General features: G+C 43.6%; 3 protein-coding genes and 1 long non-coding RNA gene across 6 annotated transcripts; 2 read left to right on the forward strand and 2 right to left on the reverse strand.

Moving 5' to 3' along the window:
- Nucleotides 1-1,315: 1,315 nt before the first annotated feature.
- On the reverse strand, nt 1,316-6,874 carry LOC131878276 (uncharacterized). The gene is made up of 2 exons (XR_009372995.1): nt 6,704-6,874; nt 1,316-3,276 (listed from the first exon to the last, which is right to left on the reverse strand). It is a non-coding gene; the product is annotated as an uncharacterized LOC131878276 (long non-coding RNA).
- LOC131878275 (ganglioside GM2 activator-like) lies at nt 2,568-10,256 on the forward strand. Of its 3 annotated transcripts, none has more exons than XM_059224201.1 (5): nt 2,568-2,708; nt 3,383-3,578; nt 9,504-9,656; nt 9,747-9,899; nt 9,961-10,256. In XM_059224201.1, the coding sequence occupies exons 2-5, from the start codon at nt 3,387-3,389 to the stop codon at nt 10,108-10,110; spliced, it is 648 nt and encodes a 215-aa protein (XP_059080184.1). In that variant the 5' UTR covers nt 2,568-2,708; nt 3,383-3,386; the 3' UTR covers nt 10,111-10,256. The 3 variants fall into 3 exon arrangements, with proteins under 3 accessions (XP_059080184.1, XP_059080185.1, XP_059080187.1); XM_059224202.1 differs by lacking the exon at nt 2,568-2,708 and adding an exon at nt 2,846-2,986; XM_059224204.1 differs by lacking the exon at nt 2,568-2,708 and adding an exon at nt 3,124-3,259.
- Nucleotides 10,257-15,428: 5,172 nt separating this feature from the next.
- Nucleotides 15,429-27,080, reverse strand: LOC131878555 (hsc70-interacting protein-like). The gene is made up of 3 exons (XM_059224560.1): nt 26,460-27,080; nt 25,492-25,907; nt 15,429-16,251 (listed from the first exon to the last, which is right to left on the reverse strand). Exons 1-3 carry the CDS (start codon nt 26,770-26,772, stop codon nt 15,643-15,645), a joined length of 1,338 nt encoding a protein of 445 aa, XP_059080543.1. The 5' UTR covers nt 26,773-27,080; the 3' UTR covers nt 15,429-15,642.
- Nucleotides 17,415-24,664, forward strand: LOC131878554 (uncharacterized). Its single transcript, XM_059224559.1, has 10 exons — nt 17,415-17,748; nt 17,953-18,201; nt 19,985-20,152; nt 20,262-20,753; nt 20,815-21,171; nt 21,254-21,595; nt 21,670-23,106; nt 23,165-23,340; nt 23,571-24,032; nt 24,108-24,664. The coding sequence occupies exons 1-10, from the start codon at nt 17,604-17,606 to the stop codon at nt 24,477-24,479; spliced, it is 4,200 nt and encodes a 1,399-aa protein (XP_059080542.1). The 5' UTR covers nt 17,415-17,603; the 3' UTR covers nt 24,480-24,664.
- Nucleotides 27,081-27,964: the final 884 nt, after the last annotated feature.

Raw genomic sequence — 27,964 nt, forward strand, 5'->3', positions numbered from 1 at the left:
CAATACTGAAGTAGCCCCATGCCCGATGTGGTGGGTTTGGAATTGTCATTGTTTGAATCTTTGTCATCCATAACCCCACATTTGATCCGAAATCGTGCGAGAACCCAACCGTGCTTCTGTTCCTGATGGCCAAAGGTCTGATCAGATAAGCAGGCAGAAGAAACTGAATTTGGGCGACAACTCAAACCAAACACTCTTGATGGCAGAGATTTGTGATTCAATCAGTGGTGCGCGACAAACCCACCGAACAGCACATCGAGCCAAAATATGGTATATGGAGCAGCATCCTTTCATCCCAGTCTTTCACTTTGTCTATTGTTAAACATATTATTATTTCGAAAAGGCATTTTTAGGCAAGGTGGTGAAATGGGTTTCCCATATTGACCACATAACACGCTGACCTCTACTACTGTATGTACGCACCGATGGGTAGTGATGATCCTTTCCATTTACGATCAGACAATGGCCCATCAAAAGCAGTCGGTCTCTTCTACCTACCCATCTACTGTACATTTAGCTTCTGGTGCTACCAACCAAGAAGCCAGCGACCGAAATGGTCTTCACGACCACATCGAAAACGAAGAGGCGAAAAAATATTTGGGATGCTCAAACCAAGTTCCAGTCGAAGATTCAGAAATCTTGTTCAACATTCCGCCCGTTTATTGCGGTAAAGAAGATGATGTGAGCTATGGACAAACGATCATTCCAGGCATTCTTTCTGTGTAGACTGCGGCAATGCTCGTTCTTCCAATGCGATCCACTTCAAGAGTCTCTTTAAAATTATGCTACCCCGGGAATTGAGCTCTGCGAGCTTATCCAAATTTTGGAAGAGATCTGTCTCAATGCCGGAAGTTCTCATGATGACGTTGATAATCAACGGTAGAATCAGAACACAAATTTCCCTGATTAAGAGCTACTCTGGGTGCTGCTAGCTTGGGGCGCAATCATTTTGATGCCGCGGTTTATACTGTTCATCTAGAACCCCATTTGAGAGAGTTCTCATTTCACAGTCACCCCAAAGATCAGCCCTTCGATATGAACGCCTTGCCTGCGTCCGTTCGTCACTGGACTGAACTGTCTGTGTACTACCATAATGTACTACACGACGACGATGACGACGACTGGCTAGGAATGGATAGGAATCTCTCAAAGTTGAGCAGCTCGATTTCAATCTCCTGGTTGGGAAGAATCCACGTGATGAGATCTGGTTGTACCTGCCTCAAGTTTGCTACCCATTAATGACGAACATTAGATCACTGTCATGAGTTTAAAAGTCCGACTTTGAAACTCCAATCGAATTTTTTTTTGTGCCATCCTCGTCGTTTGTTCGTGTATTTCGGGTTAGTTTTGTGGCACATTGGAGAATCATCGGAGATCGGAAGTAGTTCAGACGAAGGGTGAATTTCAATGTCAGGATTCGAAGTTGCTTTTGTCCTCGTTCAAGCCGTTGATGCAGAGGGCAGTGCCTTCTACCATCTGCCTCCGTTGGGCGTGGGTCTGTCTTCGTTTCTATGGGTGTGGCCAACTGCTTCTTAAATCAACAATCTCACTCAGAGCAGATTGATGAAAACATTCCATATTCGGGGACTTTCCATTTGTTTTCCTCGGGGCATTCATTCATCTTGGCGATCTGGAACGTTTTAGACCATCGATTGTAAGCCTAACCTTATGCTATCGGAAAAGAAGTACCATGTGAACTTCATGTTTATGTGTTTTCAAGATGGACTATCTTGCTTGACATTCCGTCGAAATGTTATTTTTGAATTGCTGGAATCGTCAAAAATTGACAATTTTGTCTCCAAATGGGATAACTTGCTTCCGGGACCGGGTTTGAATCCACAAAACCTCGAGAGAAGGTTCTTGCTTGTTGGTTTGGTTTACCACTTCCATCGTCAAAACCAAGTGCTATGTATGAACACGATAAATTATAGAAGGAATAGGTAAGTTATGAAAGTCAAGTCTTCGCTTTAACCAGACGATCATAAAGGACAAGGAAGGACAGATTGATCTTATTTTGGGTAAAAAGATAACTGCGGGTATTACCGTTTGATATGAGCAAAAACAAACAAAACTAAAATGCATGTCTGGATTGGATGTCGTACCCAAACATTCCAAAAATTCTCATGTTTCAAAATACTTCGACGATAACGGTGCAGCTCATCAAACGGGTCGGACAACTCTCCTCTTCAAAACACATTTGTGCCAGATGTGGCCAGTTTTCCAACATAGACATAGGTCATCCTATAGCTGGGAGATATATGCAGATTTAAATTCTTTTGTAACACTTATTGATACTCATAACCATTATTGAGCACTCACAACAATAAGCAAGATTGAGCCAAAACCCCATTGGGTAGAAAATACTTTCAAAAAGCAAACTAGCATCCGTCAACCGCGTAGGATTATTTCTAGGTCGAAATTTATCTTTTGATATGCAATCCTATCTAGACAACAGTAATACTCTATGTACGTCAACTGAATTTACAAAACCAGCAGAACAGGACGGTTCTTCCGGAAGAAGCAAGATTTGGTCAGAAACTGAGACTGATCGTCTCTCTCCATATATGATTCTTACTCTTGGGGAGTAGGATCGCTAGATATAGAGTGGGTGTCTTGATTTGCTGCTTCGTGACGGAGATGGGAATCGCCCTTTCAGATTCTTAGAGCACAACATCAAAAACAATTAGTCAATTTATCTAAAATTGAGCGTAAGTTTCGTTTTCATCTCACTTGATTATTCACGGTATGTATTTGTGCATTTGTTCAGAGTATCAAAGAGGACGGGATGGCCCCTGGGCTATTTCTGTGCTGGGAATGTCAAACGTGATCAGCGTGAGATTGAACATCCGAGAGCGGTTTTCTACGCATGATGATTTCACCCGAACCAATCTGAGCCTGGCAGGGCCTCCCCGACTTAAACAATATTGTACTGTTTATGAAACATCTCGTAATCCCCTTCTTCTGTGGTTTATTGATGCTAACAAAAGTGAGTGAAATATCTCAAATATGATCATTTCATATCAATCTTTGCTTGATTTTCGAAAGGTATGCTTCTTCCTCTATTGTTCAATAGAAGGGCTCGCTTGCTTTACACTACCGTTTACAAAGAATGGTAACTAGTATTTTGAGTAGGATTGAAAGTACAAGCTGAACTTTTTCTCAGCGTCACTTTGATTACGTGTTCATACGTGTCTCTTGCTTACATACACATATTGAAGCAGGAGAGCAAGTGGTTCCAGGTCTAGTTTTTTTCAGACAGGTACATACATCATGTCTCTGAAATGGAAAGCAGCCTCTGGTTACCATAGGGAAAATATTGGGAATCAAACCAAACAATTCCAACGCGCATTTTACTTTCTTTCTCGTATTTTCGTTTTTACAGGAAAATGACTGCTTGTATTGTGACATTGGTGACGATTGCCTTTTTTTTTCTTCTTCAACCATCAAGCGGTGAGCAATCTCAGGGTGGCTATCCTCATTCTCTTCATGAGCGGTCAATCCGAGAAAAGCATTGGAATAGCCTGGTCGGACACATCATCAACAAACACCATAACGCTTTGCTGACCCACCACTTCAAGGTAATTGAATTCGCCTAGTGAAAATATTTAACCCCCATTTTCCCCGTGTTTTACTCCGCATGATCTTTCAAGAATCTTGGGAGGTACTAGGGAAATTATTGTGAATGTTTATTAACCGGGCTGAACTGAAATTCAAGACTCTCATTGATTTCATTGGAAACTATTGCCTCTCCACTCATCAGAAGATCAATGGAAACGAGCGGTGAAATTTGAAACCGCGATTTAATTTGCCTCATTAAACCGAAGATAACTCGTGGGATCAATCAGCACAACAGTCTCTGTGCATTTCCTTAGTATGCCTTTGCCTATGCAATAGTAACTTCCTCTCCTACCAGACAAGTACATTTTCCGTTCCAATTCGACTCCCCAATATGCAATGCATTTGTCCAAATTAAGACTCATTGTAGAAAGGAAGATTTGCGTGAAGATATCATCTTTTATGTCTCAAATCAGCGCTAGACTTCACGCAAAAACATAGGTAACCCCATAGTTGGCTGACGGATGCTAACCTTGAAAAGCGGCGAAATTGAAGATCCTACGATCAAAAAGCCTGATCAAGTTTTCACGGAAATACCCAAGCAGATCTTGGCATATTTCTACCTAAGCAAATCATAGGGAACAACTTTTATTTTATGCTTTATGGAATTCTAGCCCATATTAAAAAACTTACATGCCTAAAAACACTATAAAAATCAAAATGTTCAAAAACCTAGTCATTGAAAATTGGTAGCACACTTAGTTAGAACCTGATTATAAAGTATGATATCATCTATGACACCGCTACTTAGACACACGGGGTTTGGTGGTCCAAATTGCCCCGGTTATATCCGAATTCAATTTCCCAAAGAATTAATATCGATTCGCAATATCACAATTTCACTAACATATCACAAAAAATGATAAACCCATTGCTAATCTCCACATGCATTGATTTGCATCAAGCACAGCTTTAGCGTAAACAAGATTAGATCTTTGCAAAAAAAAATCTTAAGCTAAATAAAAGCGATAACTAATGCAACCCAGACACTTTTTTTTAATGCCCTGAAAAAGACGACGAATTAGCGTTATTTTGTTTCCCTTCATGTTTATTTGCACGGTAAACATGGGGATTGCTTGTTTTAATCTGCTTTAAAGCTGTCACTTTCTTGGGGTTTAAGTTTTCTAAAAATTAGAAAACGAAAAAGGCGAATAAAATGTACCCCCATTTCACCAATATAAAGCCATAACCGAGAGCTTTTCTAGTATGGTGCAATGCTTTGGACCTCTATGATATTTAACTATTTTGAACTATAGAAACAAATATTTCAACACCGATGTCAAAGTACATACGCAAATTATGATTTTATATAAAGTGACTGCAGTTCATGACTCATCATCAAGGTAAGAAAATAAAGAAATGATTTTCTGAAATATAGTCAGCTTTTAGGTTGTAATTGTGGGCTCAAATAGATTTTGAACAAGTTGAAATATTTCTTAACAAGTTTTAAAAGTTGTCATTTGTGTAAACATTCGTTTATTTTGTCTGTTTCATTGAAAATAGTTCAGAAAGATTCTTTTTTTTCGCATTACTTTGACTTTGAGAGGTAACATCAATGCAGACCCCGTACAGCCTATATGGTACCCATTTACAAGTTAGTATTAGCCAAAACATCTGCCTCTAAAAGAATATGACCAGCATAAATGTTCTACCTAGAAAGTGAATCATGCAAAACTTGAACGAGCAGATATCTGGTTCTTGTTTGTTTTTCTCTTTCCCGATGGGAATAAAAAAGAACACGAAATCCCTCATAAAAAGCACCAAATTATCGATTTTTGATTAAAAGTCGTCTCGAGTTATCTTGTTTTAATGGCATTATTAGCACACATTAGCGTAGCAGTCATTAAATTTTGTACGACAGTAGAGAATAGAGCATTTCTGAATCATACATTAATGGACCTTCTGATGACTCGAGTTATTTGTTTTTGGTTTTGATCAAATGCTAAATCTCATTGAATCTTGGCCATGACGCAAATAAAGGAGTACTCAAAGTCAATCATCTTTTTTACTTAGACATCAGAACCCGTCATTTTAGGCAAGAGACTCGCTAGCCTTTTTTGAACCATTTTTTTAAACTCAGATAAGCTAGTCTTTGCTTAAATAATCAATAGATCAATGTTTGGGCCTAGCCATGATATTAGGCCTCATTGTGAGCCTAGAAACCATCTGACCCAATTGCTCCCTTCGGTTAGATTCTCTGTGTCTCAATTTTTGAAAATTCTTAAGGCTAGCCATTTGCAAACATTGGCATGGTTGGCATAACAAAGAAATTTTCATTAGAGTCACTTTGCCAGGTGCTCAAAAGTACTGAGCATAATCTGTGATTGCATTTGATTGATCTATAATTTATAGAAAAGCAATACGTCGCATTTTTTTTAATTATTCACCTTAAGTACCAGGACAGCTATTTTTTATTTCATAGATGAATCATGTTTTCATTGGAAGCGTTGATCGTTGGCCTAACTTTGAGCTGGCCAAATCCATCAATCTTTAAAAATTTGAAAGTTTTCGGGTTTGTCACTTATGTGCCAACCTTTCCTTGCATAGTTCGTTGATTCTGCAGCCTTCTCGCTACGTTTTTGCACTTTTTACCTAATGAGCCCGTCTTGTCAAACATGTTGGCAGCTCTCATTTGTAGTTTGTACAATATATTTGTGGTAGTGGATCGATAGCACTCGGGAGGTCAAAGATGTCTTTTTATGAAGAAAAGAAAACACAAAGCAGCATTCAACAATTCACCCTCAATCTTCATCGACGGGAAGCAATAACGAGAAGCCACTAGACGACTTTGAAGAAGAAGCAGTTTACAAATATAAGACGGCGATCCATTAATTACCGTACCGCTATTGTAAAAAGGGCCTATTTTCGGACATGTTCACACATTTTAAGTTCACGGTGCGTTTAAAACCTTGGAAAATTGTATTGAACTCACTATCCGCCATGATCCGCAATACTTTTGCAGCTTCATTCAAAAATGATCACTCCCATCGCACCGTATTCCAAACAATGAGAATTTTTTTCTCGACTGAGGCCAGACTCAACAGAATACGTCCTTGAATCGATGATCGAGCAATGCGACACACCTTACCCGAAGCAAACCATGACACGGCTTCACCAGATTTTCGAAAACCTCAAAACCATCACTTTCCTCTCAAAATTCACTATTTAAAAAAGGAGCAACAACTTTGAATCACCTAGCGGAAAAAGGACTTGATATACTCGGTTCATGTCTCGGTCTTCGTCAGGCACGAAAACCTACCCATCCATCCTCGATGATCGAGGCTTGATCGTTCGCGTATTTGCTTGTTGTCTCCTTCGGAAAATGGACGGCTAAGCAGGGGAAAAGCAGCCAAGAAAGAAGGAAGACCAGGGAGACGGCCAAGTTGGTGAACGGCGGAGGATGCCCGATGCTCGAGGATTTGACGGAGAGAGTTGCGAGAAAAAGGGGAGGAGTTATGACGGGGATCTTTGAACCGGAAGCTGCGACGCCAAGAGCCCTTTTCGGACACTCGAGGCCGCAAACATGTTCGGATAATTCACAGACACCCTCAGTTAGGGTAGAAATGAACCAAGTTCAGATTAACAATTGTAAAACTTATGTTGAGGACAATTGGGAATGTTTTCATTTTAATTCGGCACACAACTTCACATTTGCCAAAAGCCTCAGTTTCACTTGAAATCAGAGAGCGAAATTCAGTTTGTTAAGATATAAAGTTCAGCTGATTCGTATACAAGAGGCTCCGATCCACTTCTACCCTAACAATGGTGGAGGTGAATGCAATGCCACGGCTTTGACACATTGCGGCGGGGGCGGCGGGTGACTTCGACAAAATGATGGAGGGAAAGCGCAATGATTGGCTAAGATACAAACGGGGCCGAGGATGGCTAACCAGCCAACCTCGAATCAAATGGCACCAGCCTCGACAAAAAGCTAACGATAAAACTGACCCTAGATGGAGCCTATGAAGACGATAAGTCACAAATCGGGCGAAAATCTATAATTCTTTATATTTCTGTTGGTATCCATTAAAGAGTAGATATCAAAGCCAATGTGCCTTCACAATCTAGCTCGATTGAAGGAGGAAATAAGCCAATGGAAATTAAACTATGCTCCAATACCAGGTCCTGATCAAACGGCGTTACCAAACTTGGTGAGAATACCCTCTCGTGGAGACGATACTTGACGGTACATTTTGCCAAAAACAAATTTATTTCGTTTTTATTTTTGAAAGGCGTCCACGTTGATGCTCCTTGACTTGTTATCGAATTGTTTTGTATCAAAGCTTTTCAAAAGTTCGCAAAAAATGCTGTCAAAAATTCTGTCATTCTTGTGACCTGTGACCGCAAATGCCTTGCTCTATTCATGAAGTCCTTAAACGTTGTTAGTTTACTAACGCAACACAAAGCGTTTTTACAACTTTGCCCTTTTTTAGATGGTTTTACTTCTACTACAGAAAGAGGCACTTAAAATAAGGCCTTTTTTGAACGAGGTTTAGTACAAATACAGTCAATAAACTGCATTTATTGGCCAGTGAACATGTTACCAATGTTAATGAAATACGGTTAAATTATTTATGTATGTTCTCGTTCACAATACAAATGATGATGGAAAGTTAACTGACACCAATTCTATCATGTCCTTATCTTAGACCATTTGATACTCTGATTCCTCAAAAAAAAAAAAGATTGCTAAGTTAAATGTAACTAAATGTTCCTTCACAGTTAGTTAATATATTTGAGGTTGTTTATCCGCGTGTATGATTTTCATAAGAAACATGGAAAATAAAGAAACATTTTTTCTTTATTCCGAACACATAACAAAATGAAAAGCCTAAAAGGCAGTAACTCGTTACAATGTATGGACTAGTCTTATGCATAGTTGTCTGCTATGATTTTGATCACTTTTTTGGCTACTGAAGATGTAATACCCACCAGCAAACTTATAGCTATTATTTATTTTATATCAATTTTGAATCTGATCCACCTGCAAATAAAAATTGGCATTCTGGCTCATCCTTGAATGTAGGGTTGATCTGGAATTTTGGTCAGAAACTTGTCCGAGTCTGACTTAAAGAGTGCCACAGGATTGATGCTTACGCCTTTCCTACGAATATTTGGGAGAAGCTGATTAAAGTACAAAGAAGGAGCCCGAGAAACAAAGAAGAAAGGAGTACGACCCTTTATCCTTTTGACTGACCTGCTTTTTATGCTTTTTCACGAGCTTTACTAAAACTTACAGGTAAGTAATCCCCCGTACTACCGAATAAAAGTTCATGATTTGTAGAGAGTTAGCACCGTGATCCTATCCCTATCCTTGAACGTGCAACAAATCCAATCACAGTTTTGAAAAGCTTTGACAATTTTCAATTGGATTTGCTTATCGAACTTTCCATTATTTTTGAGGACTACAACTAAATCCTACATGTTGAATATTTTTACCTTCCTCATCTTTTAGTTGAGTGTGTATTGGCGTCCGTCCAAAGGTCATTTTATCATCTTATTCCGCTCAATGGCAGATTTCTCTGAGTAACCCCAGAGTAGTTTTGAATTAGGACCTGACCCTAACCTGCTGGAATCTTAATCATTCCTACCAGAACCTAAATTTGTATTTGTGTCATCAGTACAAGCAGTGATATATACTGAGCCTTTGAAGAAGAGAGTATCTTTTTAAACTTTAATTCATTGTTTCATTATTGTTATTGATTCCATTTTGTCAAGTAATTGAGAAATCGATTCAGACCTGCAAATTTCTTGAAATGTGACTTGCAAGTATTTGGATTGGAATATGTGTAGTTTCTGGTCATATTTCAGCACGAGGTGATCAAATGAATGCAGTAATCTACAGAAAAATCAATCGGAAAGCTAATGGATGAGCTCCTTTATTTCAGGCCAAGGATCTAACGTGGGAAAATTGTGGCTCCCGACAAGACTCGTTGAAAATTCGGAGCTTAACTATCTCGCCCCAAGTTCTCCATTTTCCGGAGAACTTGACCGTGGACTTCGACGCCTCGCTGAGGCAAAATGTGGTAGCACCTCTTCGAGTAAGGATCTTTTCCAAATTGGGTCTGCGACCATAAACACAGCATATTGGCTATTGTGGCACACATTAATTCTGTCAATATTCATTCCAGGTCAAGCTGGAACTCAAAAGGAAACTGGGACCAATTTGGGTCAAGATACCCTGCCATAAGCAAGTAGGCTCGTGCACTTACCCGGATATTTGCGCATTATTACGCGAAATCCATGTTGATCTACCTCCCATCTTGCAGTGCCCTTTCGGCAAGGTTCGTAAATGGTCATTCAAAGTTCATGTTGCCTTTCTTTGTGCTCACCCTTCAATTTCAGGGCGAATACAAGGAAACAGGTGCCAGAATCCACGTTCCACCTGCCAAGTTGCCCATTTGGATGCTCTCGGGCAAATACAGCGCCCAAGCCGAACTTTGGGACACGAATGGTCACCTGGGATGTCTAAAGCTCAACATCAAACTAGCATAGGGCTTTGACAGTCGAAATCAGCGAATCTACTAAGAAGCTGAAATAAAGGAAATCCTAAACCGTTCAATTTTTTCCAAATGAGCACTTTGTACGACCCCAAGACTTTGTTGAATAGATGGGCTTGGCCAAGTTTGAGCCCAAAACTATGCTTAGGGAACTCAGTAGATATGTTCGAATTTATGTAGTAAACACTAAATAGAATTCGAATTTTTGGCCTGCTCTTGGTCAGCTAAAGAAGCTTTTGGCAACATAACTTTAAAACGAACCACTTTACAAGTAACTGGTATAAAAATGACGTGCCCTTCATTGAAAAGCTCTACATTCCTTGTTTTATTACTTATTACTTTAATTCGAAATTGGCTCCGAGTCGCTATGACCATGCAAGAGCAGGCCGATTCGAGGGGTAGCTCGTTCAAGTCCAAACTTTTTAGAAGTTCGTGGCCTAAATCACCTGAGGCCTGTTTTTAAGCGCTCTTAGCTCGGAGTTCACTTGTCTTGGAGGCTACTCAGAATGAGCATCCGCTTGCCACTCCGTTCAAATTATTTCAAAACTGACTAACGTCCAAGCACCAAACACCTAGGTAACACCTCTAGGAAACTTGCCTCTGATTCCTAAAGATCTTCTTCTGTTAAGTCACGGCGGTCCGAATTATGTTTATGACGTCAAATTGAATTGAGGTTTTGTGTTTTCAATAAAACGTTCCGTTCAGACTATCATTTAAGGTTAAAGAAAAGTCTGAATGGACATTTTTCGGTGCTCTTATTAACCCTCAATGGGCTTGCGTTATTCGAATTTGCATTTTTTTCATTTTATTCCATATGCATCATTCTTTGTGACAAAATTGGTGCAATATCTTGTCTACTAAAGAGTTCAAGTTGGCGAATCTGCCGAAATAAACAAATCCAAATAAAGAACGTGCAATAATCAATAAGAAGTAAAAATGCAAAGGAATACATTCTTCCTGTGAGTCTACAAACTAACCTTCGGCCTTTTCTAATTTTTGATGTGGACTGCCGTTGGCTTGCTTTCTTGCTAAGATATTGGTTGCGCTAAATTTAATTAGCCTTCCCAATGCGACGATAGGAGAGTTGACGCAAATTCATCAATGATCATGGGACGCTTATTTGAACAGTTCAAAATTCCATAAACGAACAGTCCTTTTCATTGAGCGGACGAAGCGCCCTTTGCTTCGTCTAGGTGCGGACAAACAAACGTAGAAAACGACAGAATACGCTCTAACAAGCCAGACTTTCTCAAAATATTATTTAATGAACTATTTATTATCCAAGTATTGTGACACAATCAACTCTTCTAGGAGACGTTTCAAATTCTCTATGGGAAAAATTCCGAACAATTATGACATGTAAAACATCACTTTACAGGAGGTGGCATACTGTATGATTGACAACGCGTCAACAACTTGGCAATCATCATTTCCAGTAAAATAGTACTAGGAAAAGCACAGTTTTACAAGCCTTTGGTGACCAACCTTAAAAACTATTAAAAGCCTTAGCACAATTGAATGGAAAAATATGATGATGAAAGTCGCTGGTATGCTGCAAGTATAATGTATATAGCTCTCTGTTTATCAGTATTTGGGTAAATAAAGTCATGCATCTTAGAGCGGATTCTTGTATTTCTGCGTTTGTTTGTCCGTAACGAGAGGAGGGAGAGGAGAATGAAAAGGACTAATATATGTCAATATGTTGCGGCCCAACTCGAGAAAACGATAGTGAAAATATTGAATTGTTAACCGTTTGATCAATCCAAATCCAATCCAAATGTTATCCATATTGAAAATGAGCTAATTCGATGGGACGGGTTTGGTCGGGTCAAAGTCTTCTATTTTACTTGCTAGTAGAGTACATCGATTGTTCAATTTTGCAGCATCTTAGTCCCCCCTTGCCCTACCTGTTTTTTCTTGCACGATCCCCATGAAAACGAGCAAGCCTAAGCTTATCCGGAGTCTACTACCCTGCCTTTCGTATAGCGCTAGATGACAAGTGCAAATATATATCTTGTCACATGATGAAACATTGGAATGTTGTTGGAAGAGCGCTCCAGATTTTCAAAGACAAATTCACTTGAGGCTGAACTGCAAAAAAAAACAAGTCAAATATCTTCCCCGAGCCTAGAGCTCCCTCTGTTAGCCAATACTAAGCCAGGTGGAACGACTGTTCTAGCTTTGCATCCCGATCTGAATTCTGATTACGCGAGCGAGGGTCAATCCACCCAAACTGGGAAATGGCAACTATCTGCCTGCCCCTCACGCACATGACTGAGAAGCCGCACATGGCGATTCTTCCGAAATGAGCATCATGTTAGCCTCACAATTGGCCACCAATTAGATGGACATAAAATATTGTTCCAAATTCCGAACTTGTACCTCTCTTGTCCCTGAAACTGTGCCATCCTGAGTCATCTGTGGCCAAATCAATGAAAATTCAAATTATGAGCTAATGTTTGGCAGCAGCGGTAATGATTTTAGGCTCGAGCCCTTTGTCGTCAAAGCCTAAGTAGATGGGTGCTATTATGCTCACGTAATACTGTTATGCTGTTGGAGTGCCGAGTTTGCGCTGGTCTCTGGCCCATTGATCTCATTGTGCTGATACGTAACTAAACTTCCCTGCCAACATGTAGCCGTGCAAAATGAGTGAGTGGTTACATGGGCCCTCACACTTCTTAACTCATTCGCTCACCCACTTGAGCCAGCTTTATTCTGCAGTAGAGCCACTATACTTCTACCATAGTGGCTCTACTCTGCAGGTATCATGAACTGAGAGGAAGACGAAGGAAAAAAAAGACTTGCTTTTTAAACCCAGCGAGAACACGATGAATAGAGTTGGGGCTACTCACTCTAAACATCTCTACCGGGTGAACCAAGTTTGAGGGAAATAAAGGTTTTGGATGAGAATATGGCGCAGCGAGTAATAGGAAAGCAATGTGGGATTCCTTGTCTCTTATAAAGGATATGCATGAAAGAGAACATAAACACAAATATTAGGTATTACATCCGCAGTGGTGCACAAAAACATAGATAAAAAGAAAGAACTCACTGCAAGGAGAGGCAAAGATGATATGTGAGGGTTTGTAACGGTAGACTTTGCTTTCCGATCAGATTTTTAAATCAGAAATTAAATCTCTGGTTTTGAAACAACAGGCCACTTCCAAGTGCAATACGAATCCTAATGATTTCTAAAGGTTAAATTGGGTATGGACTTTTGGCTCGCCCTGTCCCGATTGAATCCGTTGGAGGAGAGCGAATGACGACGATAGCCAGACCAGTCCCCGGGATATAATGGGGATGGGATGGCGATCATGATGAAGGTGTAACGAATGGCTCGAGACCATGTCTCAAATACCGCCATTCATTATGTGAAAAACAACGGCCAACTACAACCACGGATCAGAGAAAGGAAGGATGTGTTGGCCGTCAACCACCATGAGCAAATTCCATGCCTCTTATGGGAGTGCTTTAGTTCTCTTGAGCGTGATCGGGATCATCATTCCCATGGGGACCGCTAGTCGCGACTTAAATGAGGTGGTCCTTTTAGGAACGGAGCGACCTTTGACCGGGACCGACCGGATAGCCACCCTCCGAACCACGGGCTCGTTTCTACGATATTCCTTGATATCGTCGGGCGAAGTGTGTGTGCTGAAAAAGTTCACCCGAGTCAAGCCTGTTCATCGGTGCGAGGATATCCCGCGACAAGTTTGTCGGGATGAGTTTGTCCTACTTCGGAAAAGAATCGTCGAGAATTGCACGGAGAGTGAAGAGTTTTGCGAGGCCTTCCATCGGACGCAAAAGCTCTCCAACCAGATCGTGGTGTGTGAACCCGAATTCCAGGTGGAATGCTTAAAGGCCGAAGGAAAAAGCGATCGTAATCCTACCGAAAGCACGATTGGCCATGAGGAGATTGAGCGTGAGGAGGAGAATGCTAAGGAGGAATGGGAGTGGGAGGAGGGAGAAGAAGATGCCGCCAGCTGTGAGGATTGCCCTCTCATTTGTCATCCGAGACGGATTGCCTTTTGCAAAAGTATTCCCCAAAAAGTGACTCTGACCGAGCGAAAGCAACGATGTCACGGTCGGATTGACGAGGCATTCCAAACGACAAAGTTGTGCTTCACCTTCGAGGATGGCTCCGGACACTGTCAATCGTTTCGGAGTCCCCGGGAAATGCTTCGTGATTGCGAGCAAATCGAGGAGATGAAAGTCATCAACAGCGAGGTGAGCAGTGCTCCCAAGCTTCACTGCCAGGAGAAGATGGCCGACGAAGATTATTGTCATCCATCTCATTGTCGAGTGGTCACGAACAAGACCCGTTGTGTTACGGACAGCCTGCCTAAGATGGTCCAACTGAAGGAGATCGTTTGCGAGAAATGCATGGAAGGCCGAGTCAAGTTGCGGCCCGTGGTCGAAACCCGGCGTGTGTGTCGGGATAAGGTCGAGCACATTTGTCTGGACATCCAAGAGGAGGAGGTGACCTGGAGGAAATGGTGCCGGCCCTTGGAGGACACCCTACCCGAAGAGTCCCGAGCCTCTTCGGCCTCTTATCAAATCGAAATTGCGCCAGGTCTGTGGCTCACCACCAAAAATCGGACCGAGGCCACTTTTTACTTGCGGCAACAAGCACAATTGGAGGAAACATACAGCTTAACGACCCAACAAAGCACGTCATTCCCTCCATCACCACCGCCAACATCACCATCACCATCATCATCATCATCATCATCAGCGTCGTCAACGTCGTCAGCGTCGTCAGCGTCGCTTTCATCGATAACAACAACGCCTCTTTCGGTGCTGGCCAATCAGGCCAATGATCTTGAGCCACGGAGCGTTTCCGACGAGTATGAGGATCATTTGGAGACAAATGATGATACTAATGAGATGGGACAGAACAATTCCGAGAACAAATCGAATGCAGAGAACACAAAAACCCTAATATCCGAGGGTAACCTTGCGATATCCATGGGAACGAGTACTATTGGTAAGCCGGCTTCTGACCAAGAGGAATCTTCCGAGGAGCAAAAAATCGAAGGAGGTGAAATTAATGAAGAGAAAACGGCCAAGGAGCAGCGAGTGCAGAAGCTGAAGAATCGATTCTCTAGTTGCTTCAAAAATCCCAGAGATTGTAGACTTTCCTTCAGAAAAAGAAAGCGATAATATTCTCGTACTTCAGAAGTGTGGAATGTCAAATGTCAAATACGTGCGAGTCTGCTTAAAAATGTGCGCTATTTGCTTGGTGCGGCATGTTACAATCCGTACAGAAATGGTGGTAATAATAATATGATGATGAACCCCCAAGACAACACCAGCTATTTGCAAACCCAAAAAGGATCAATTCATTTATTGAGAAGCAAAAGTAAACACACAAAAGTTATTCCATATCTTGAATCAGATGTGCATTTATCGCGGGGACGGGCTTGATCCGTCACACCTCTTCGTAATTAATTAGAGGAGCAAAGACTAGGATTTACAAGTGGATTGGTTTGGCCAATCAAACGAATTCATCGCTGGCTTGCCCGAGTCTCTAGTCCAGGTCATCCGTGGCAGATGGTGGCTTTGGAGTAGCGTTAGCCCCACCACCACTTGATGGTTCAGCACCAGGGGCACCGGCTCCAAATCCGCCCATTCCTCCCGGCATACCACCCATTCCCCCGGGCATACCACCCATTCCTCCCGGCATACCACCCATTCCTCCCGGCATACCACCCATTCCCCCGGGCATACCGCCCATTCCGGGGATCCCGCCTCCCATTCCCTTGGCCATCTTCTCAATCAGCTTCATAATACGTGGGTTGTTCTGGTACTTCATAATGTTGGCAGGATTGCTCATGATGTCTTGGAAAGCCGTCGCCACCTCCGGGTCCGATAATGCGCCCATCAGTTCGGGATCATTTAAAAGATCCCCCAAACCACCGGGCAATCCGGCCCCACCAGCTCCAGCCCCACCAGCTCCGGGCATTCCTCCGGGCATTCCCCCTGGCATACTGCCGGTAGCCCCTGGGCCCGAGGATGCCTCTTTGGCAGCCTTTTCGCGAGCTTCCTGAGCCTTTCGAAGTCGTTCCTTCTTCGCTTTGATCTCTCGCTCTTCATTTCGTCTGGCCTTTTTCCTCTCGTGGTCTTCCAATTTCTTGGCCTGAAAAAGATAAACAATCCATGAAAACCATTAGCCACACTGCCAGTCTGAAACTAAAGAACGCTCGATTGATACGTCAGAAGGAATTCTATCGTCGTTCCCATTCTGTCCATCCATAATTCGACCTTTCCGCATGAACGCATCTCAACATTCTTGAAGCGAATCCTAATGTGACGTATTGGCCAAGGAAATAGATGCTCCCTCTTATTGGTAGGAGGTGAAATTAAATAAAAAAAATCGGCCTGCCCGCTCATGGGATCAGATCCAGTATATTGGGTCCACCTCATGTTTCAACTACTGAACTTTCCTATCACGTCGTGGGGTGGATCGAGCATTGCTCTATTTTACTTTAATACGTGCACACCTGTCCAAGAGGTACGAGTACCTTCGGTGAGAAGCGACTGAGATCTGTCAGGCTCTCTCGAATATTTAGAAATGTGCTTCGAAACTGACCAGCGAGGAAGCTATCTAATGGAAATGCCAGCGTTGTAGAAACAGAAATGGGCTCGTGACTTCTAGGGCTTACTTTATACGTAAGTTTTTCTTTCAAAAAAAAAAAAATCACTTTTAGGTGAAGAAGATCAGAATTGCGAACAATCGCCCTCCTCTCATGGGATCTATTTTAAACAAAACAACGACAGTTCAATGGGCTGGTGTGAAAGTGATTAACAACCAGTGTTCCACATGTCACTCCCTAATGGAAATGTGGATTTTGTATCTTTTAGACACTGACAAATTCACCCTAGACTGGTAACCTTAGGGAGGAGGATGGCCAGGGCGAGCAAGCATACTTTGAACTCAGTTTTGTACACATTTGAAAAGCATGCCGCCAAAACCCTGGTATGTATTGTTGTCCAGTCCAATGCATCTTGAAAGCTGCAGATCTATTTCACTTTGAAAGTATCAAGCGCTCACTCTCTCTTGCTTCCTCATCGATGTATTGCCTCGCAAAACAACCTCTATGACGAGGATGAGAGCATTTCCAGGAGCCAAACAAGTAGGCAACATGCCAATTTTCACACGCGCGGGAATTTCGTTTTTCTCTACTCCAGTAAATGTCTGCAAATTCGTCAAGTCCTGCTTTGGGGAACAGACGTAATTCACGAGTGGACCCCTCCTTATAATCCCTGGCATCGCAATCAGGCCGGTGTGTTCCTAGCGAGACCGGCCCATGAGGCGTCGTGATTTCGCTTTGCATTCGAAAGACACCTTTATCATCATTTGGGGTCTGGATCGCCTTGCGATTGGGTTTGGCCAAACAAATCCCTTCATCAATCTGTTGGCCGTGGGATTTTCACTCCGGGAGCCCCAGTCAATCGGGAGAAGACTCGAGGGTTGTGCCAGCCGTGGTGATGGCGGCAACATCAACAAAAACAGCAGCCAGATCGGGACCGCCACCTTGGCATTCAACATGGCGAAGAGGCGTAGGCATCATAATTGGCGGACTTGTGATCCTCGTGTGCTTGCCAAATGCCAATGCTGCGACTCTCAAGACAGGTGAGCTCAACACTCAGAACCCAGAGATGCGATGGCGCAAGATGCGACCTTTTCTTCATGACCAGGCTTGAGATGAATGATCGATTCATAGCCATGGGAATTGCAGCTCAGAAAACATTTGCTCTCGACCACTGATCGCTACTTTGAGGCTTGGCGAAGAATTTCTAATTCGATCCTCATGAATGCATCCATTGTCCTTTACAGATTGCAAACATTTGGGATTGGGAGCATGCAGAGGACAAGGCTGGAGCGAAGGACAATGGCCCATTCAAGTGGGAGATAAGACCCTAGGGGAGTGTTGCCAAACGTGCGCCACGACCAAAGGCTGCACCAGCTTCCATTTGGCCAAGCCCAAGGGCAGCGCAGCCACTCGCCTTTGCCACCTGTTTGGCCATTCTGATGTATCCCCAGCTGAAGCCCTCGGAGGCGATTGCTACATTCTTCCCGGTCTAAGTATGTAAAGTTTGATTCATTTTTGAAATGACCCTCTCCGTCCTATCTTTTTTTGTCATTTAACGTGATCTGGCAAACCCTAGACCCCAGATTTTGATGTTGAAAATGCTGGGGCATGCAGTGAGCAGGCCAGAGCAAGAGATCTTGAGATGCAATAGGGGATAGTCTGCTTGTTAATGTAGTCGGCCTCGATGGACAAGACGTAGTTCTGGCAAAAACAGCCTCGGTAACTGTCTATTGGTCATGCTTTTTTGAAAATCGTTCCTACTGTTACACACTCTCCCTGACAACAACAAAACTATCGAGAGAATCAGCATACAGTAGACGACCATCCAATCTGGAAACCTCCTATCGTTTGTATGTTATTTCACTCCAAAAAGGGGCAAACACATGAAAAACATTTTGACAAGGTATTTATCATCATTAGACTGATGCGAAGGAGTCTACTAAATTCCTTCGGGCAATAAGCTCGTCAATTTGCTATCTCACACCTGAAGGGTCCAAAAAAGTGAGTGTTCCCATTTTGATATTCTGCCCAGCTCCCCCAAAAGATGAGGTGATGCCCGAGTTAGAGAGCTCATGACATGATTCCGTAACAGTTTCAGATGGGCAGCTTGAATCTCGTGCAAGATCTGTCATTGCTCCTTTGATATGGATAGTGGAGAAGGAATGCATATTGAAACTCTATCCAAAGCCAAGCGAGTGGCTCATCGTTTGACATTAACGATCGTTTCACTTGGGCAGAAATCCAGGTCCTTCGCGTGCCTACTACCTAGCTGTCTGTCGACTAACTACCTTCCTAGCATCTTCAGCACTTTCGCTGATATAATAGCATTGTTCAAGCGAAACATGAATTATGGGCTCAAAAGCTTGAGCTCGTCGCTCGTTCCAATTTCGTCGCTTTCTGGTCGATTTCCAAATCACAATTGGAAAAGTCACTCGAAATTGGAACGTCCGAAGCAGGCACGAGAGAGGGGGTGAGGAAAAATCAGATATTTGGAAATTTTTGAAGTGCCGCTATTGTCTTAAACCAAGAGTCAGGTTTTTCAGCCATAGGCGTGGAAAAGCAAAGCCAGTCTCATAGTAAACGAGATGGCAGGAGGTGCAAGCGATGAAATCATTCTAAAGAAGACTCGATTGAGCAGGTTCAGAAATGCTTTTCAACCCAGGAATGCCTCGTTTATCCCTTTTCAGCAACAAAGACACTAAAAACGCGTGAAAGAAATAGAGAAAGTACACGTAAGCCAACAGGTGAGGGATTAGGTGCACCAGCCAGGAATTTGCCTATGATGATGACATTCAGCCCAATATCTAAAATATTGAAGAACGCTTCTACTCTGTCCAGAACGAAAGCAAGAGAGTATCACTCAATCGTTAAACAAATTGGCAAGGCAACCAGAATGAAGAGCATCATCAAGAACAAGATGAATATCGAGATAAGGTGCGTTCCTCCCGCAAAAGTAGGAGTCGCCCAGCCCCACGCAGTTGTTGCCCCCTCCCCTTTTTTGGAGCATTCGTCATTGGGTTTCATCTTTATTTTCGCCTAATGATGCAAAACCTGATCATTTGGGGGTAAGCAGACGACGAAGGAGCAAGAGGGCAGCAATATTTTTCTGCCTTAAAAAGCTTGCTCTATGAAGTCTGCGATTCATTCCCGCACTCAGCCGGTCACACGCTCGCTCACACGCTCGCTCGCTCTCTAGTTCACCTCCCCACTCCAATCTTACACCAGGTGAGGTGAGGGGATGCTTTCTTTATTCACTCTTTGGGGATTTATTCGCAGATGATCCCAAGGGTCGAAACGATGAACAAGACGATGAAGATGACGAAGAGGATGGTCCATCCGAAGAAGATTGCAAGAAGTTTGTCAACAAAGGGTGCCCCTCCTCATCTTCCGGGAAGAGTTCGAAGACACCGCCAGCAAAAAAGAATCCCAAATCTCCAAAGAAAGGTACCGCATTGTTTTTGCTCGGAACTTGAAACTTAGTTCACCAGTAACACATTCCTACTTTTTAAAACTTGTGTTGGCACTTGCCACTCATGACTTGTACCTATTTTAGATGGAAATGACATGATAGAAGAGAAGATCCAAGAGAACGAAGCAAAGAAGAAAGAGACCGCTAAAGAAACGAAGAGGCAACAACAGAAGCCGCTTAAAGCGGGAAAAGTTGATGGAGATCAAAAGAAGGCAGTAGCTCCCAAGGGTGCCTCCACTAACCCAAAATCGGTCAACTCTAAAGAACAACCGAAACAGAAAGAAGTAACCAATTCAAAGACTACGAATGAAGGCAAAACAACTCAAAAGTCTGGTAAAGAGACCCAATCCGAGCCAAAAATTGCGAAAAAGGAACAGAACGCAGTCAAAAATGAAGTGGATCCAAAGGGCAACAAGAAAGCATCAAAGGAGTCTAACTCGAAAAAGTCCTCCAACCCTACCGAAAAGCCAAAGAAGCCAAAGAAAGTAAAGAAACCTAAGATCAAGCTCCCCAAAGCCGAGATCAAGTCCGTTCCAGATGTTCATAAAATCCGTAAAGTGAAGCCTCCACATACTTGTAAGTTAAACCAACAAAAGCTAGCGAAAGCCGAGGATTCTATTGAATAATTTCTGTTTAGACAATGGGAAGCATCTCATTGGGTTGGGGCAGGGGGGTTGTCGTGGGGAAGACTGGAATGAAGCTCCTTGGCCAAAGTTCTTGGGCAGGCAAACATTGCACAGGTGCGCTAGCAAGTGCTCCCAAGACCCCGATTGTACAGCTATTCATGTGTTACGGAAAGCAGGCAAGACGTACGAATGTCTGCATTTTGATGTGGATCATGACAAGATCATGGTCGTTCGAGGCCTGGGTGGTCATTGCTACAAATTGGATAACGAAGTGCCAGAAGAGGAAGATGATGTCGAACCAGATCCCAATCCACCCGAGGAAGAAGAGGACTCTATTGACGTGGATGGAGACGAAATCATTCCCATCAGTAAGTTATCGTAGATGAATAATGTAGGTAATAATATTGGTTTGCTCTTACGAATTTCATCTTATATGTACCTTCATAACAGCCGGTCCAGTTCAGCTTGTACATTTGGGCCGGGGACTTTGTCGAGGAAAAGGTTGGAGCAATAAAATATGGCCCATCATAATGGCTCCAACGACTCAAATCGACTGCGCCAATAAATGTGCCATGCGAAAAGGTTGCACGGCCTTCGACATCAGTAAAAAGAAGAAAAGTAGGTTCCATTGTATGCTATATGGACATGTTCATGTGACACCGGCGTCAGGAGTGCCTGGGGAGTGCTTCACTCTCAAATCGCGCCTGGAGAAGGCTTTGGGGCGTATTGTTGAAGTCGACCAAGTTGAAGAACAAGAGGAAATAGCCAAGAGCAAATCTAAAGGCGGTGGAGGTCAGTCCCATTTCCAGGCAAGATTTGAACGCTTTAAGATGACACATTTTCAAAACTTATTTTTTTTTGTTCAGGACCCTACCCATTCAGACACTTAGGCAAAGGTATGTGTCGTGGAACTGATTGGACGACCAAAAAATGGCCAAAGTTGAGAGGACGAAGAACTTTACAAGGATGTGCAGATGCATGTGGCAACAATGGCGATTGTACCGCTTTCGATGTTTCCGAGAAAGAAGGAGACGACTTCAATTGCATCCTTTATGGGCACACTTATGTCAGGCCTGCTTCAGGAGTTCCAGGCAATTGCTTCAAGTTAGGGCATGAGAAAAAAGCTCAAACTGAAAACAACAAGGGTAAAACGAATGCTAAGGAAGCCAAGAAGTCATCGATCCGAACTGCATCTTCAAAAGTCAAAGACACGCACTCTAGAAAGAATGCTGAAGGGAAACCCGACTCTTCCAAGGCCACAAAGCAAGCTTCTGCCAGTGCTTACGAACTTTTGGGCAAAGGGCTGTGCCGTGGTCCAAAATGGCAAGGACGATATTGGCCTAAGGCAACGGAAGCCCATTCCTTGGCAGAATGTGCAGCAGCTTGCTCATCAGTGAACGGTTGTACGGCATTCGACATTTCCCCAACACCAGACAAAGAGCAAGTTTGTTTCCTTTTCGGTCACAAAGACGTGAAACCTGCGTCTGGTCTCAAAGGGCAATGTTACAAGATGATTTCCGTGAATCATGACAAGTACAAACTGTCTAAAAAGAAATCTAGAGGAGACAATCTCCCTCCACGTAAAGCCGAAGGAGTCATCAGTCTCCTTGGGAAAGGAGCTTGTCGAGGATCAGGTTGGCAAGAGGGCCGTTGGCCCATACTGAAGGGGCCCCAGAGTGTGGATTCTTGTGGCAAGGTCTGCCTTGCAACGCAAGGTTGTACTGGATTCCACGCGGCACCGGCTTCGGGCAAGAACATTGATTGCATTGTCTTCGGTCATAAAAGTATCATTCCTGCGTCTGGGGTCCCGGGAGATTGCTATATTGTCACCATAAAGGATGATTCTTCCAGTTTGAAGCCCGCATCCAAGAACACTAAGGCTAATGCCACCAAGAAGAACGCTACAAAGAACCCCAAAAAGAGTACCAAAATGAATCCTCCCAAAATTGTTGCCAACGAAAACGAGAGTGAAGATGACGAGGAATGGTTAATCGAACTCCCTCCACCAGAAGTCCGATCTCGAGATCACATCGATACTATTTTGGGTCTTGATACAAATAACAACGAGGGATTGTACACCAAAATCGAAGACACCTTAAAGCAATTGAAGAAAGTCTACGAACATTCTATCAAGCCATTGGAAACCACCTATAAGTATCGAGAACTCAGCAATCGTCACTTTGGAGATCCCGAAATATTCAACAAGCCTTTAGTTGTGTTGATGGGTCCATGGTCAGGCGGAAAATCTACCATGATTAACTATCTACTCGACACGGAGTTCACAAAGAACGCCTTCAAAGCCAGTGAGTCTCTCGACTTGAAAAAGTGAAACAGACAAACCGAAACGTCTTCTCTTTCCAGCTGCCGAACCGTCAAAAGGATTTCATTTCAACATTGCAATGCACGGTAGCCAAGAGGAAGAAGTTGAAGGCACAGAGTTGGCCGCCGAATGGACATTTTCTAGCCTCCAAAAGTTTGGTCAGGAGTTCTTGAAGAAGCTCAAAGGACGTAAAATGCCGAGTAAGCTTCTCGAAATGGTAAGCAGAAAGAAGCGCCAAGAAGTTGCGGGATTATTTGACAAACACGTATGCCATGAATCTTGGGCTTGCCGGGTTAGTGGATGAAGCTGCATTTGAGACTTCTCCAGTAGCCTGTTAGGCATAAGATCACGGTCCAGTTCATCATGGTGAAGAGATTAGTGTAACGTCAAGCGTCAGTTCGACCTTGCCTTAAGATTTGTCACTCAGAGTACTCAACTCATTTCCAGGCTACCTTTGCCGAAATCCCAGGAGTCTTAGAGACAGGATCGAAGAAGAGAATAGAGCGGAATTATTCCTTCAATGACGCATGTCAATGGTTCATTGACCACGCCGATCTGATCCTGTTGGTCTACGACTACGCCAAATTGGACATTGGACCCGAGACTGAGGCTCTCCTGGATCAACTGAAAGGCAGGGAGGGCCAAGTTAGAATCATTTTGAACAAAGCGGACGAGATCACTGCTGAGGAGCTCTTGAAAATCCAAAGCAGCTTGGTTTGGAACGTCTCACCTTTGATGGCTAGTGTGGAGCCCCCAATCATGTATGCCGGATCGTTCTGGTCTCGTCCATACAAATCTGGAGCCCCTAAGAAACTACTTCGGGCGCAAGAAAACGCACTCCTGTCCGATATTAGAGAGGCAATTGATAAACGAGTGGAGAATCGAATTGCCACGGCACGCCGTTTTGCGGTTCGTTTACAAAGGATGAATACTTCCGAGCTTTTCGAATTGGAATCCAAAACTGTATCAATTTATCTTTTCTAGGTTCGAGTACGAAATCACGCCAAAATGGTCGATTGCTATTTGACCAATTATTACAATCAGAAGGGCTTGTTTTCCAACCAAGAGGCTATTGCTCAATCTATCATCAATCATCCCGAAAAGTTCCATATCTATGAAGGCATAAGTAGCATGACGAATATCTCTCGCTACGACCTCCCTGACCCCGAAACCTATCGTGTGTTCTTTAATTTGCATTCCTTGTACAATTTCCCCACGTTGCAATCAACATGCACCTTCTTCAAAGGTTGCCCTATCAACAAACTGGACACGGCCATAGCTTACGAGCTACCCGAGCTCTTAACCGCCTACAAACGTCAGGCGAGTTCAACATCAAATGGACGTAACCACGCGTAAACCAATCATGAAGTCCAATATCGAAGGCACAAACACCTTCTCATACATACTGGAGACACTCCCCGCGGTGATATAGTCCGAAAAAATGACACACAAAATCAGAGTCTATTGTTGCAAACGGGGAAATCAAAGTCCCACTATTGTTACTTATATGTTATAAATTCTAATAAATTCCCCTTAACCTACTTTTACTAATCAAAGCAATATCAACGTTTCGACTAAGAGTAAAACAAGATATTTCAATAACCTGTCTACCCAAAATGTCAAGTGTCTCGCTCATCTCAAGATTACATCCCGTGGGGAAAACGAGAAGAACCGAGGGGTTTTATTGGATCAAGAACCATAATTCATGGCTGAAATTCGGCTGTACGTACACTACAAACATGGGCTAGCCTAAGGAGCAACAAACTTTGCCGAGAATTCTCTTCAACTTGGATCATCCCGGTGGATTATAAAGCCAATTTATGCTACTTTGTGTGCATTCAATTACTAAGATGAAAAAAGTACCATCAAAAATGGGACCAATATGACCAATTCTAGGGCCATGTCCATCTTTGACCAAATCGCTTGCGCCTCGATGTTTAAGAAGTCAAAAGCCAGTGTGCCAAACTTTAGCAAAGGCGGAAGTGAATTGTGGCGATTTTGTCTCAAAGTGTGTACTCATGACGTGGAAAGCCCGGGGCAAGATATAGTGGCAAAGCGATCAGCTTCGTACTAAATCCTCTTTCTCGAGAAAATTTGCAATTTATATTTTACTGCCGTGATACTATCTCGTAGACGGACAATGAATGACATTTGAGTTTGTAAAGCCGGGGCTAGCCGTCCGGGTTTCAGCTTTGGCGAGTCATCGATTTGATGGAGAAATCGTTCCGAATTACTAACCCTATCGTGCCGCAGATTTACTTGGATCACGCGTGATTTTAAGATGGGCATGAGCTTTGATACCCTTCGTATGCATCAAGCGCCATAAGGCCCCCCTACTTTCAATCAAAATGAAACGATTGGCACTTACATTGGGGGTGACTTCTTTCAACCACTCGTCGGTTTGCTCATCAAAGTCGATCTTGCAAGCTTGGCGCAGATCGCGCGCGGCTTCCAAGAAATTGCCCAACAGACGATGCGCGCGACCGCGATTCTTGTAGGCGGGAGCGCTATCCGGATTGAGCTCAATGGCGCGATCGCAATCGCGGATGCAAGCTTGGGGTTTCTGAAGTTTCAGGAAACAGGCCCCACGCTTGGCAAACACGACGGCGTTATGCGGATTGAGAATGATGGCCTCGGTGAAGATGTCAATCGCTTGGCTCCATTCCCCTTCGGAAAAGGCGGCCAAAGCCTCGCTGCGTTTACCACTGAACTGAGCCTCGTCCTCTTCGGTCAATTCGCCTTTGGCCGGGTCGCCCATGGGCTGAGTTTCATCCTCATCCGGCTCTACAAAATAAGCATTAACCAGCAGTGTTAGAGAATGGGTTCGTTTCGAATTCATTCCTGCGAATGCTTAACTGGTTCGTGGGACATTGAAGCAAAAAAGGAAGATGACGTCATCGTCAAATTTTGCAAAGTTACTGGCTCTCTTGTGGATTCATAGTTCTTTGTTAAGGGATTCAATTAGAGTTCCAGTTCATTTGTCCATAAAAGGAATGGTTCGTTTAGCATTGTATTTTTCATAACTTGTCAGACTTTTTCATTAACATGCTTAAAAGTAAATTTTTAGCTAAAACAGACTTTTTGAAAGCTTAGGAACGTTTTTCGTCTAACATTGTGCATTGTGCTTAGACTCTGGGGTTTTAGTACCGCTACTGTATTGAAAATTGCCTTGATGACCTCCCCAAATTTGTGCTGATATCATCCTTCAACTGCTACTTCCATAAAGGAGTCCTATGCTTATCCCCTTTTCTATCTCTTTAACCTTCCCTGGGCCTCACTCCGGGCTCAAGCTAGTCGTCTAGTTTCAGCTAGATTCGGGGCATTGAGCTGGCTCACCTATGACACCGGTCATGTCTAATTCGACCTCGCTCTCGGGATCCTCGGCCTCGGTTTCGGGCTCATCAGCGCTGGGCTGGACCTCGGGCTGAGCCTCAGGTGTGGCCGACTGGTCCATGGGCGTGCCGCGCGGCTCGGTCGGAGCCGAGGCCTGAACCTGGGGCAAGACCGCCCCCAAGGAGATGAGATAATCGCGAAGGAATCCCAGCTGCGGGTCGTACAGAAATTCGGGCTTGAGTTTGAGGGCGTCCACAAATTGGCGCAATTGTTGGATTTGCGCACTCGAAAATGGCGAGCCCGACGACGACGACATGATGAGGGCGGGGGCTAGTGGTCAAAGCTAAGTCAAAGCCGCAATCAACAGGGAACAAGGCACGCCTAGTTCAGCGTCAAGAAACCAACGGCCAGCGCTCACGGGATGCAAGACGGGGGGGGGCGGAGCTGAAACTGGCGGAGATTGATCGATCCCCAGGAACACGGTCAGTTAATCCACTCAACCGACCCAAACAGTCGAAAAGTGAGCGGGGTCTACGAGACGATATATTCAAGGCCAAGGAATGAGAAATTTCCAGAATTTACTCGCTCGTTCGCTCGCTTCCTGATTCGCTTCTTGGAGTGGATGGACTCAAAACAGGTCAGGCTGGCCATAGCTAGGCCCGCCAACCTGGACTCCATGGGACCCAAGCGGGATTCAGACCACGAAAGGATGGATTAACCAAGTCCATCGTAGTCCAGGGGTCACAGTGGGTAAGAATCCGTGTTTGGTAGGCCCCATGAACCCCCTGATGCCCAGTGCCAGAAGCCCAACCCGGTTATGTGGAGAGGTCTAAATGGTTTGAAATCTGCCAATTTGGCAGGCCTGAGACCAACAACACCAGTGTTGCCGGCTCAAATCCGGACGGAGCCCAGGATGGAGCCGAGCAATGGCTCGAGACCGGACCAACACTGACCGAATTCTCAGTCATCGCATTCTCAAATTCTCAGTCGTTAGTCATCAGGCACTCATCAGTCTTAGAAATTGGCCATAAAGTCGTACATTGCATCTTCATCGCTATAAAGTCGGGCTGGACGAATCATGATCTGGACGCCCATATCTTTTGACCGGCTTCTTGGACGGATGACGATCGAACTGTTCCGAAACCGGCACATTTGTTCAAGTTGGGATTTTCTTCTCTTTAGACTGCCTGGTTTGCCTCTGAGTGTCAGGGGGTCGACTCTAAATTATGATTGACCTTCATTCAACCATGCAGGAAAATGATACTTGACGATTGTTCCTAAGTAGTTGAATTTGGGAGTTTCCAGGCCACTTCATATTTCATCCAGGATCTCAAAACCATAATTGGTCCCACCACCAACCAGGATCCCCACGAAACACTTCAACCATCGTGAAATGTAGCGTTGGGACCAATTTGCCGGGTCGAAACACGTTAAGGAAATCCATCCAGAATCCAAAATATCTTGTTTTGACTTATGTCTAAGCGGTAAATCAGGTATTTCAGAGTTTA

This window comes from Tigriopus californicus, chromosome 3 (assembly GCF_007210705.1).
Source record: "Tigriopus californicus strain San Diego chromosome 3, Tcal_SD_v2.1, whole genome shotgun sequence".
Classification (NCBI taxonomy): Eukaryota; Metazoa; Arthropoda; class Copepoda; order Harpacticoida; family Harpacticidae; genus Tigriopus; species Tigriopus californicus.

Bases quoted from the DNA above. Each gene is read 5' to 3' on its own strand.
- LOC131878275 (XM_059224201.1), top strand. From the start codon at position 3,387: ATGACTGCTTGTATTGTGACATTGGTGACGATTGCCTTTTTTTTTCTT. The intron at 3,579-9,503 runs GTAATTGAATTC...CCTTTATTTCAG, and splicing joins TGCTGACCCACCACTTCAAG to GCCAAGGATCTAACGTGGGA. The intron at 9,657-9,746 runs GTAAGGATCTTT...TATTCATTCCAG, and splicing joins ATGTGGTAGCACCTCTTCGA to GTCAAGCTGGAACTCAAAAG.
- LOC131878554 (XM_059224559.1), top strand. From the start codon at position 17,604: ATGGCGGCAACATCAACAAAAACAGCAGCCAGATCGGGACCGCCACCT. The intron at 20,153-20,261 runs GTACCGCATTGT...TACCTATTTTAG, and splicing joins TCCCAAATCTCCAAAGAAAG to ATGGAAATGACATGATAGAA. The intron at 20,754-20,814 runs GTAAGTTAAACC...ATTTCTGTTTAG, and splicing joins AGTGAAGCCTCCACATACTT to ACAATGGGAAGCATCTCATT.
- LOC131878555 (XM_059224560.1), bottom strand. From the start codon at position 26,772: ATGTCGTCGTCGTCGGGCTCGCCATTTTCGAGTGCGCAAATCCAACAA. The intron at 25,908-26,459 runs GTGAGCCAGCTC...CTTATTTTGTAG, and splicing joins AGACATGACCGGTGTCATAG to AGCCGGATGAGGATGAAACT. The intron at 16,252-25,491 runs GTAAGTGCCAAT...TATCTTTTTCAG, and splicing joins TGAAAGAAGTCACCCCCAAT to GCCAAGAAATTGGAAGACCA.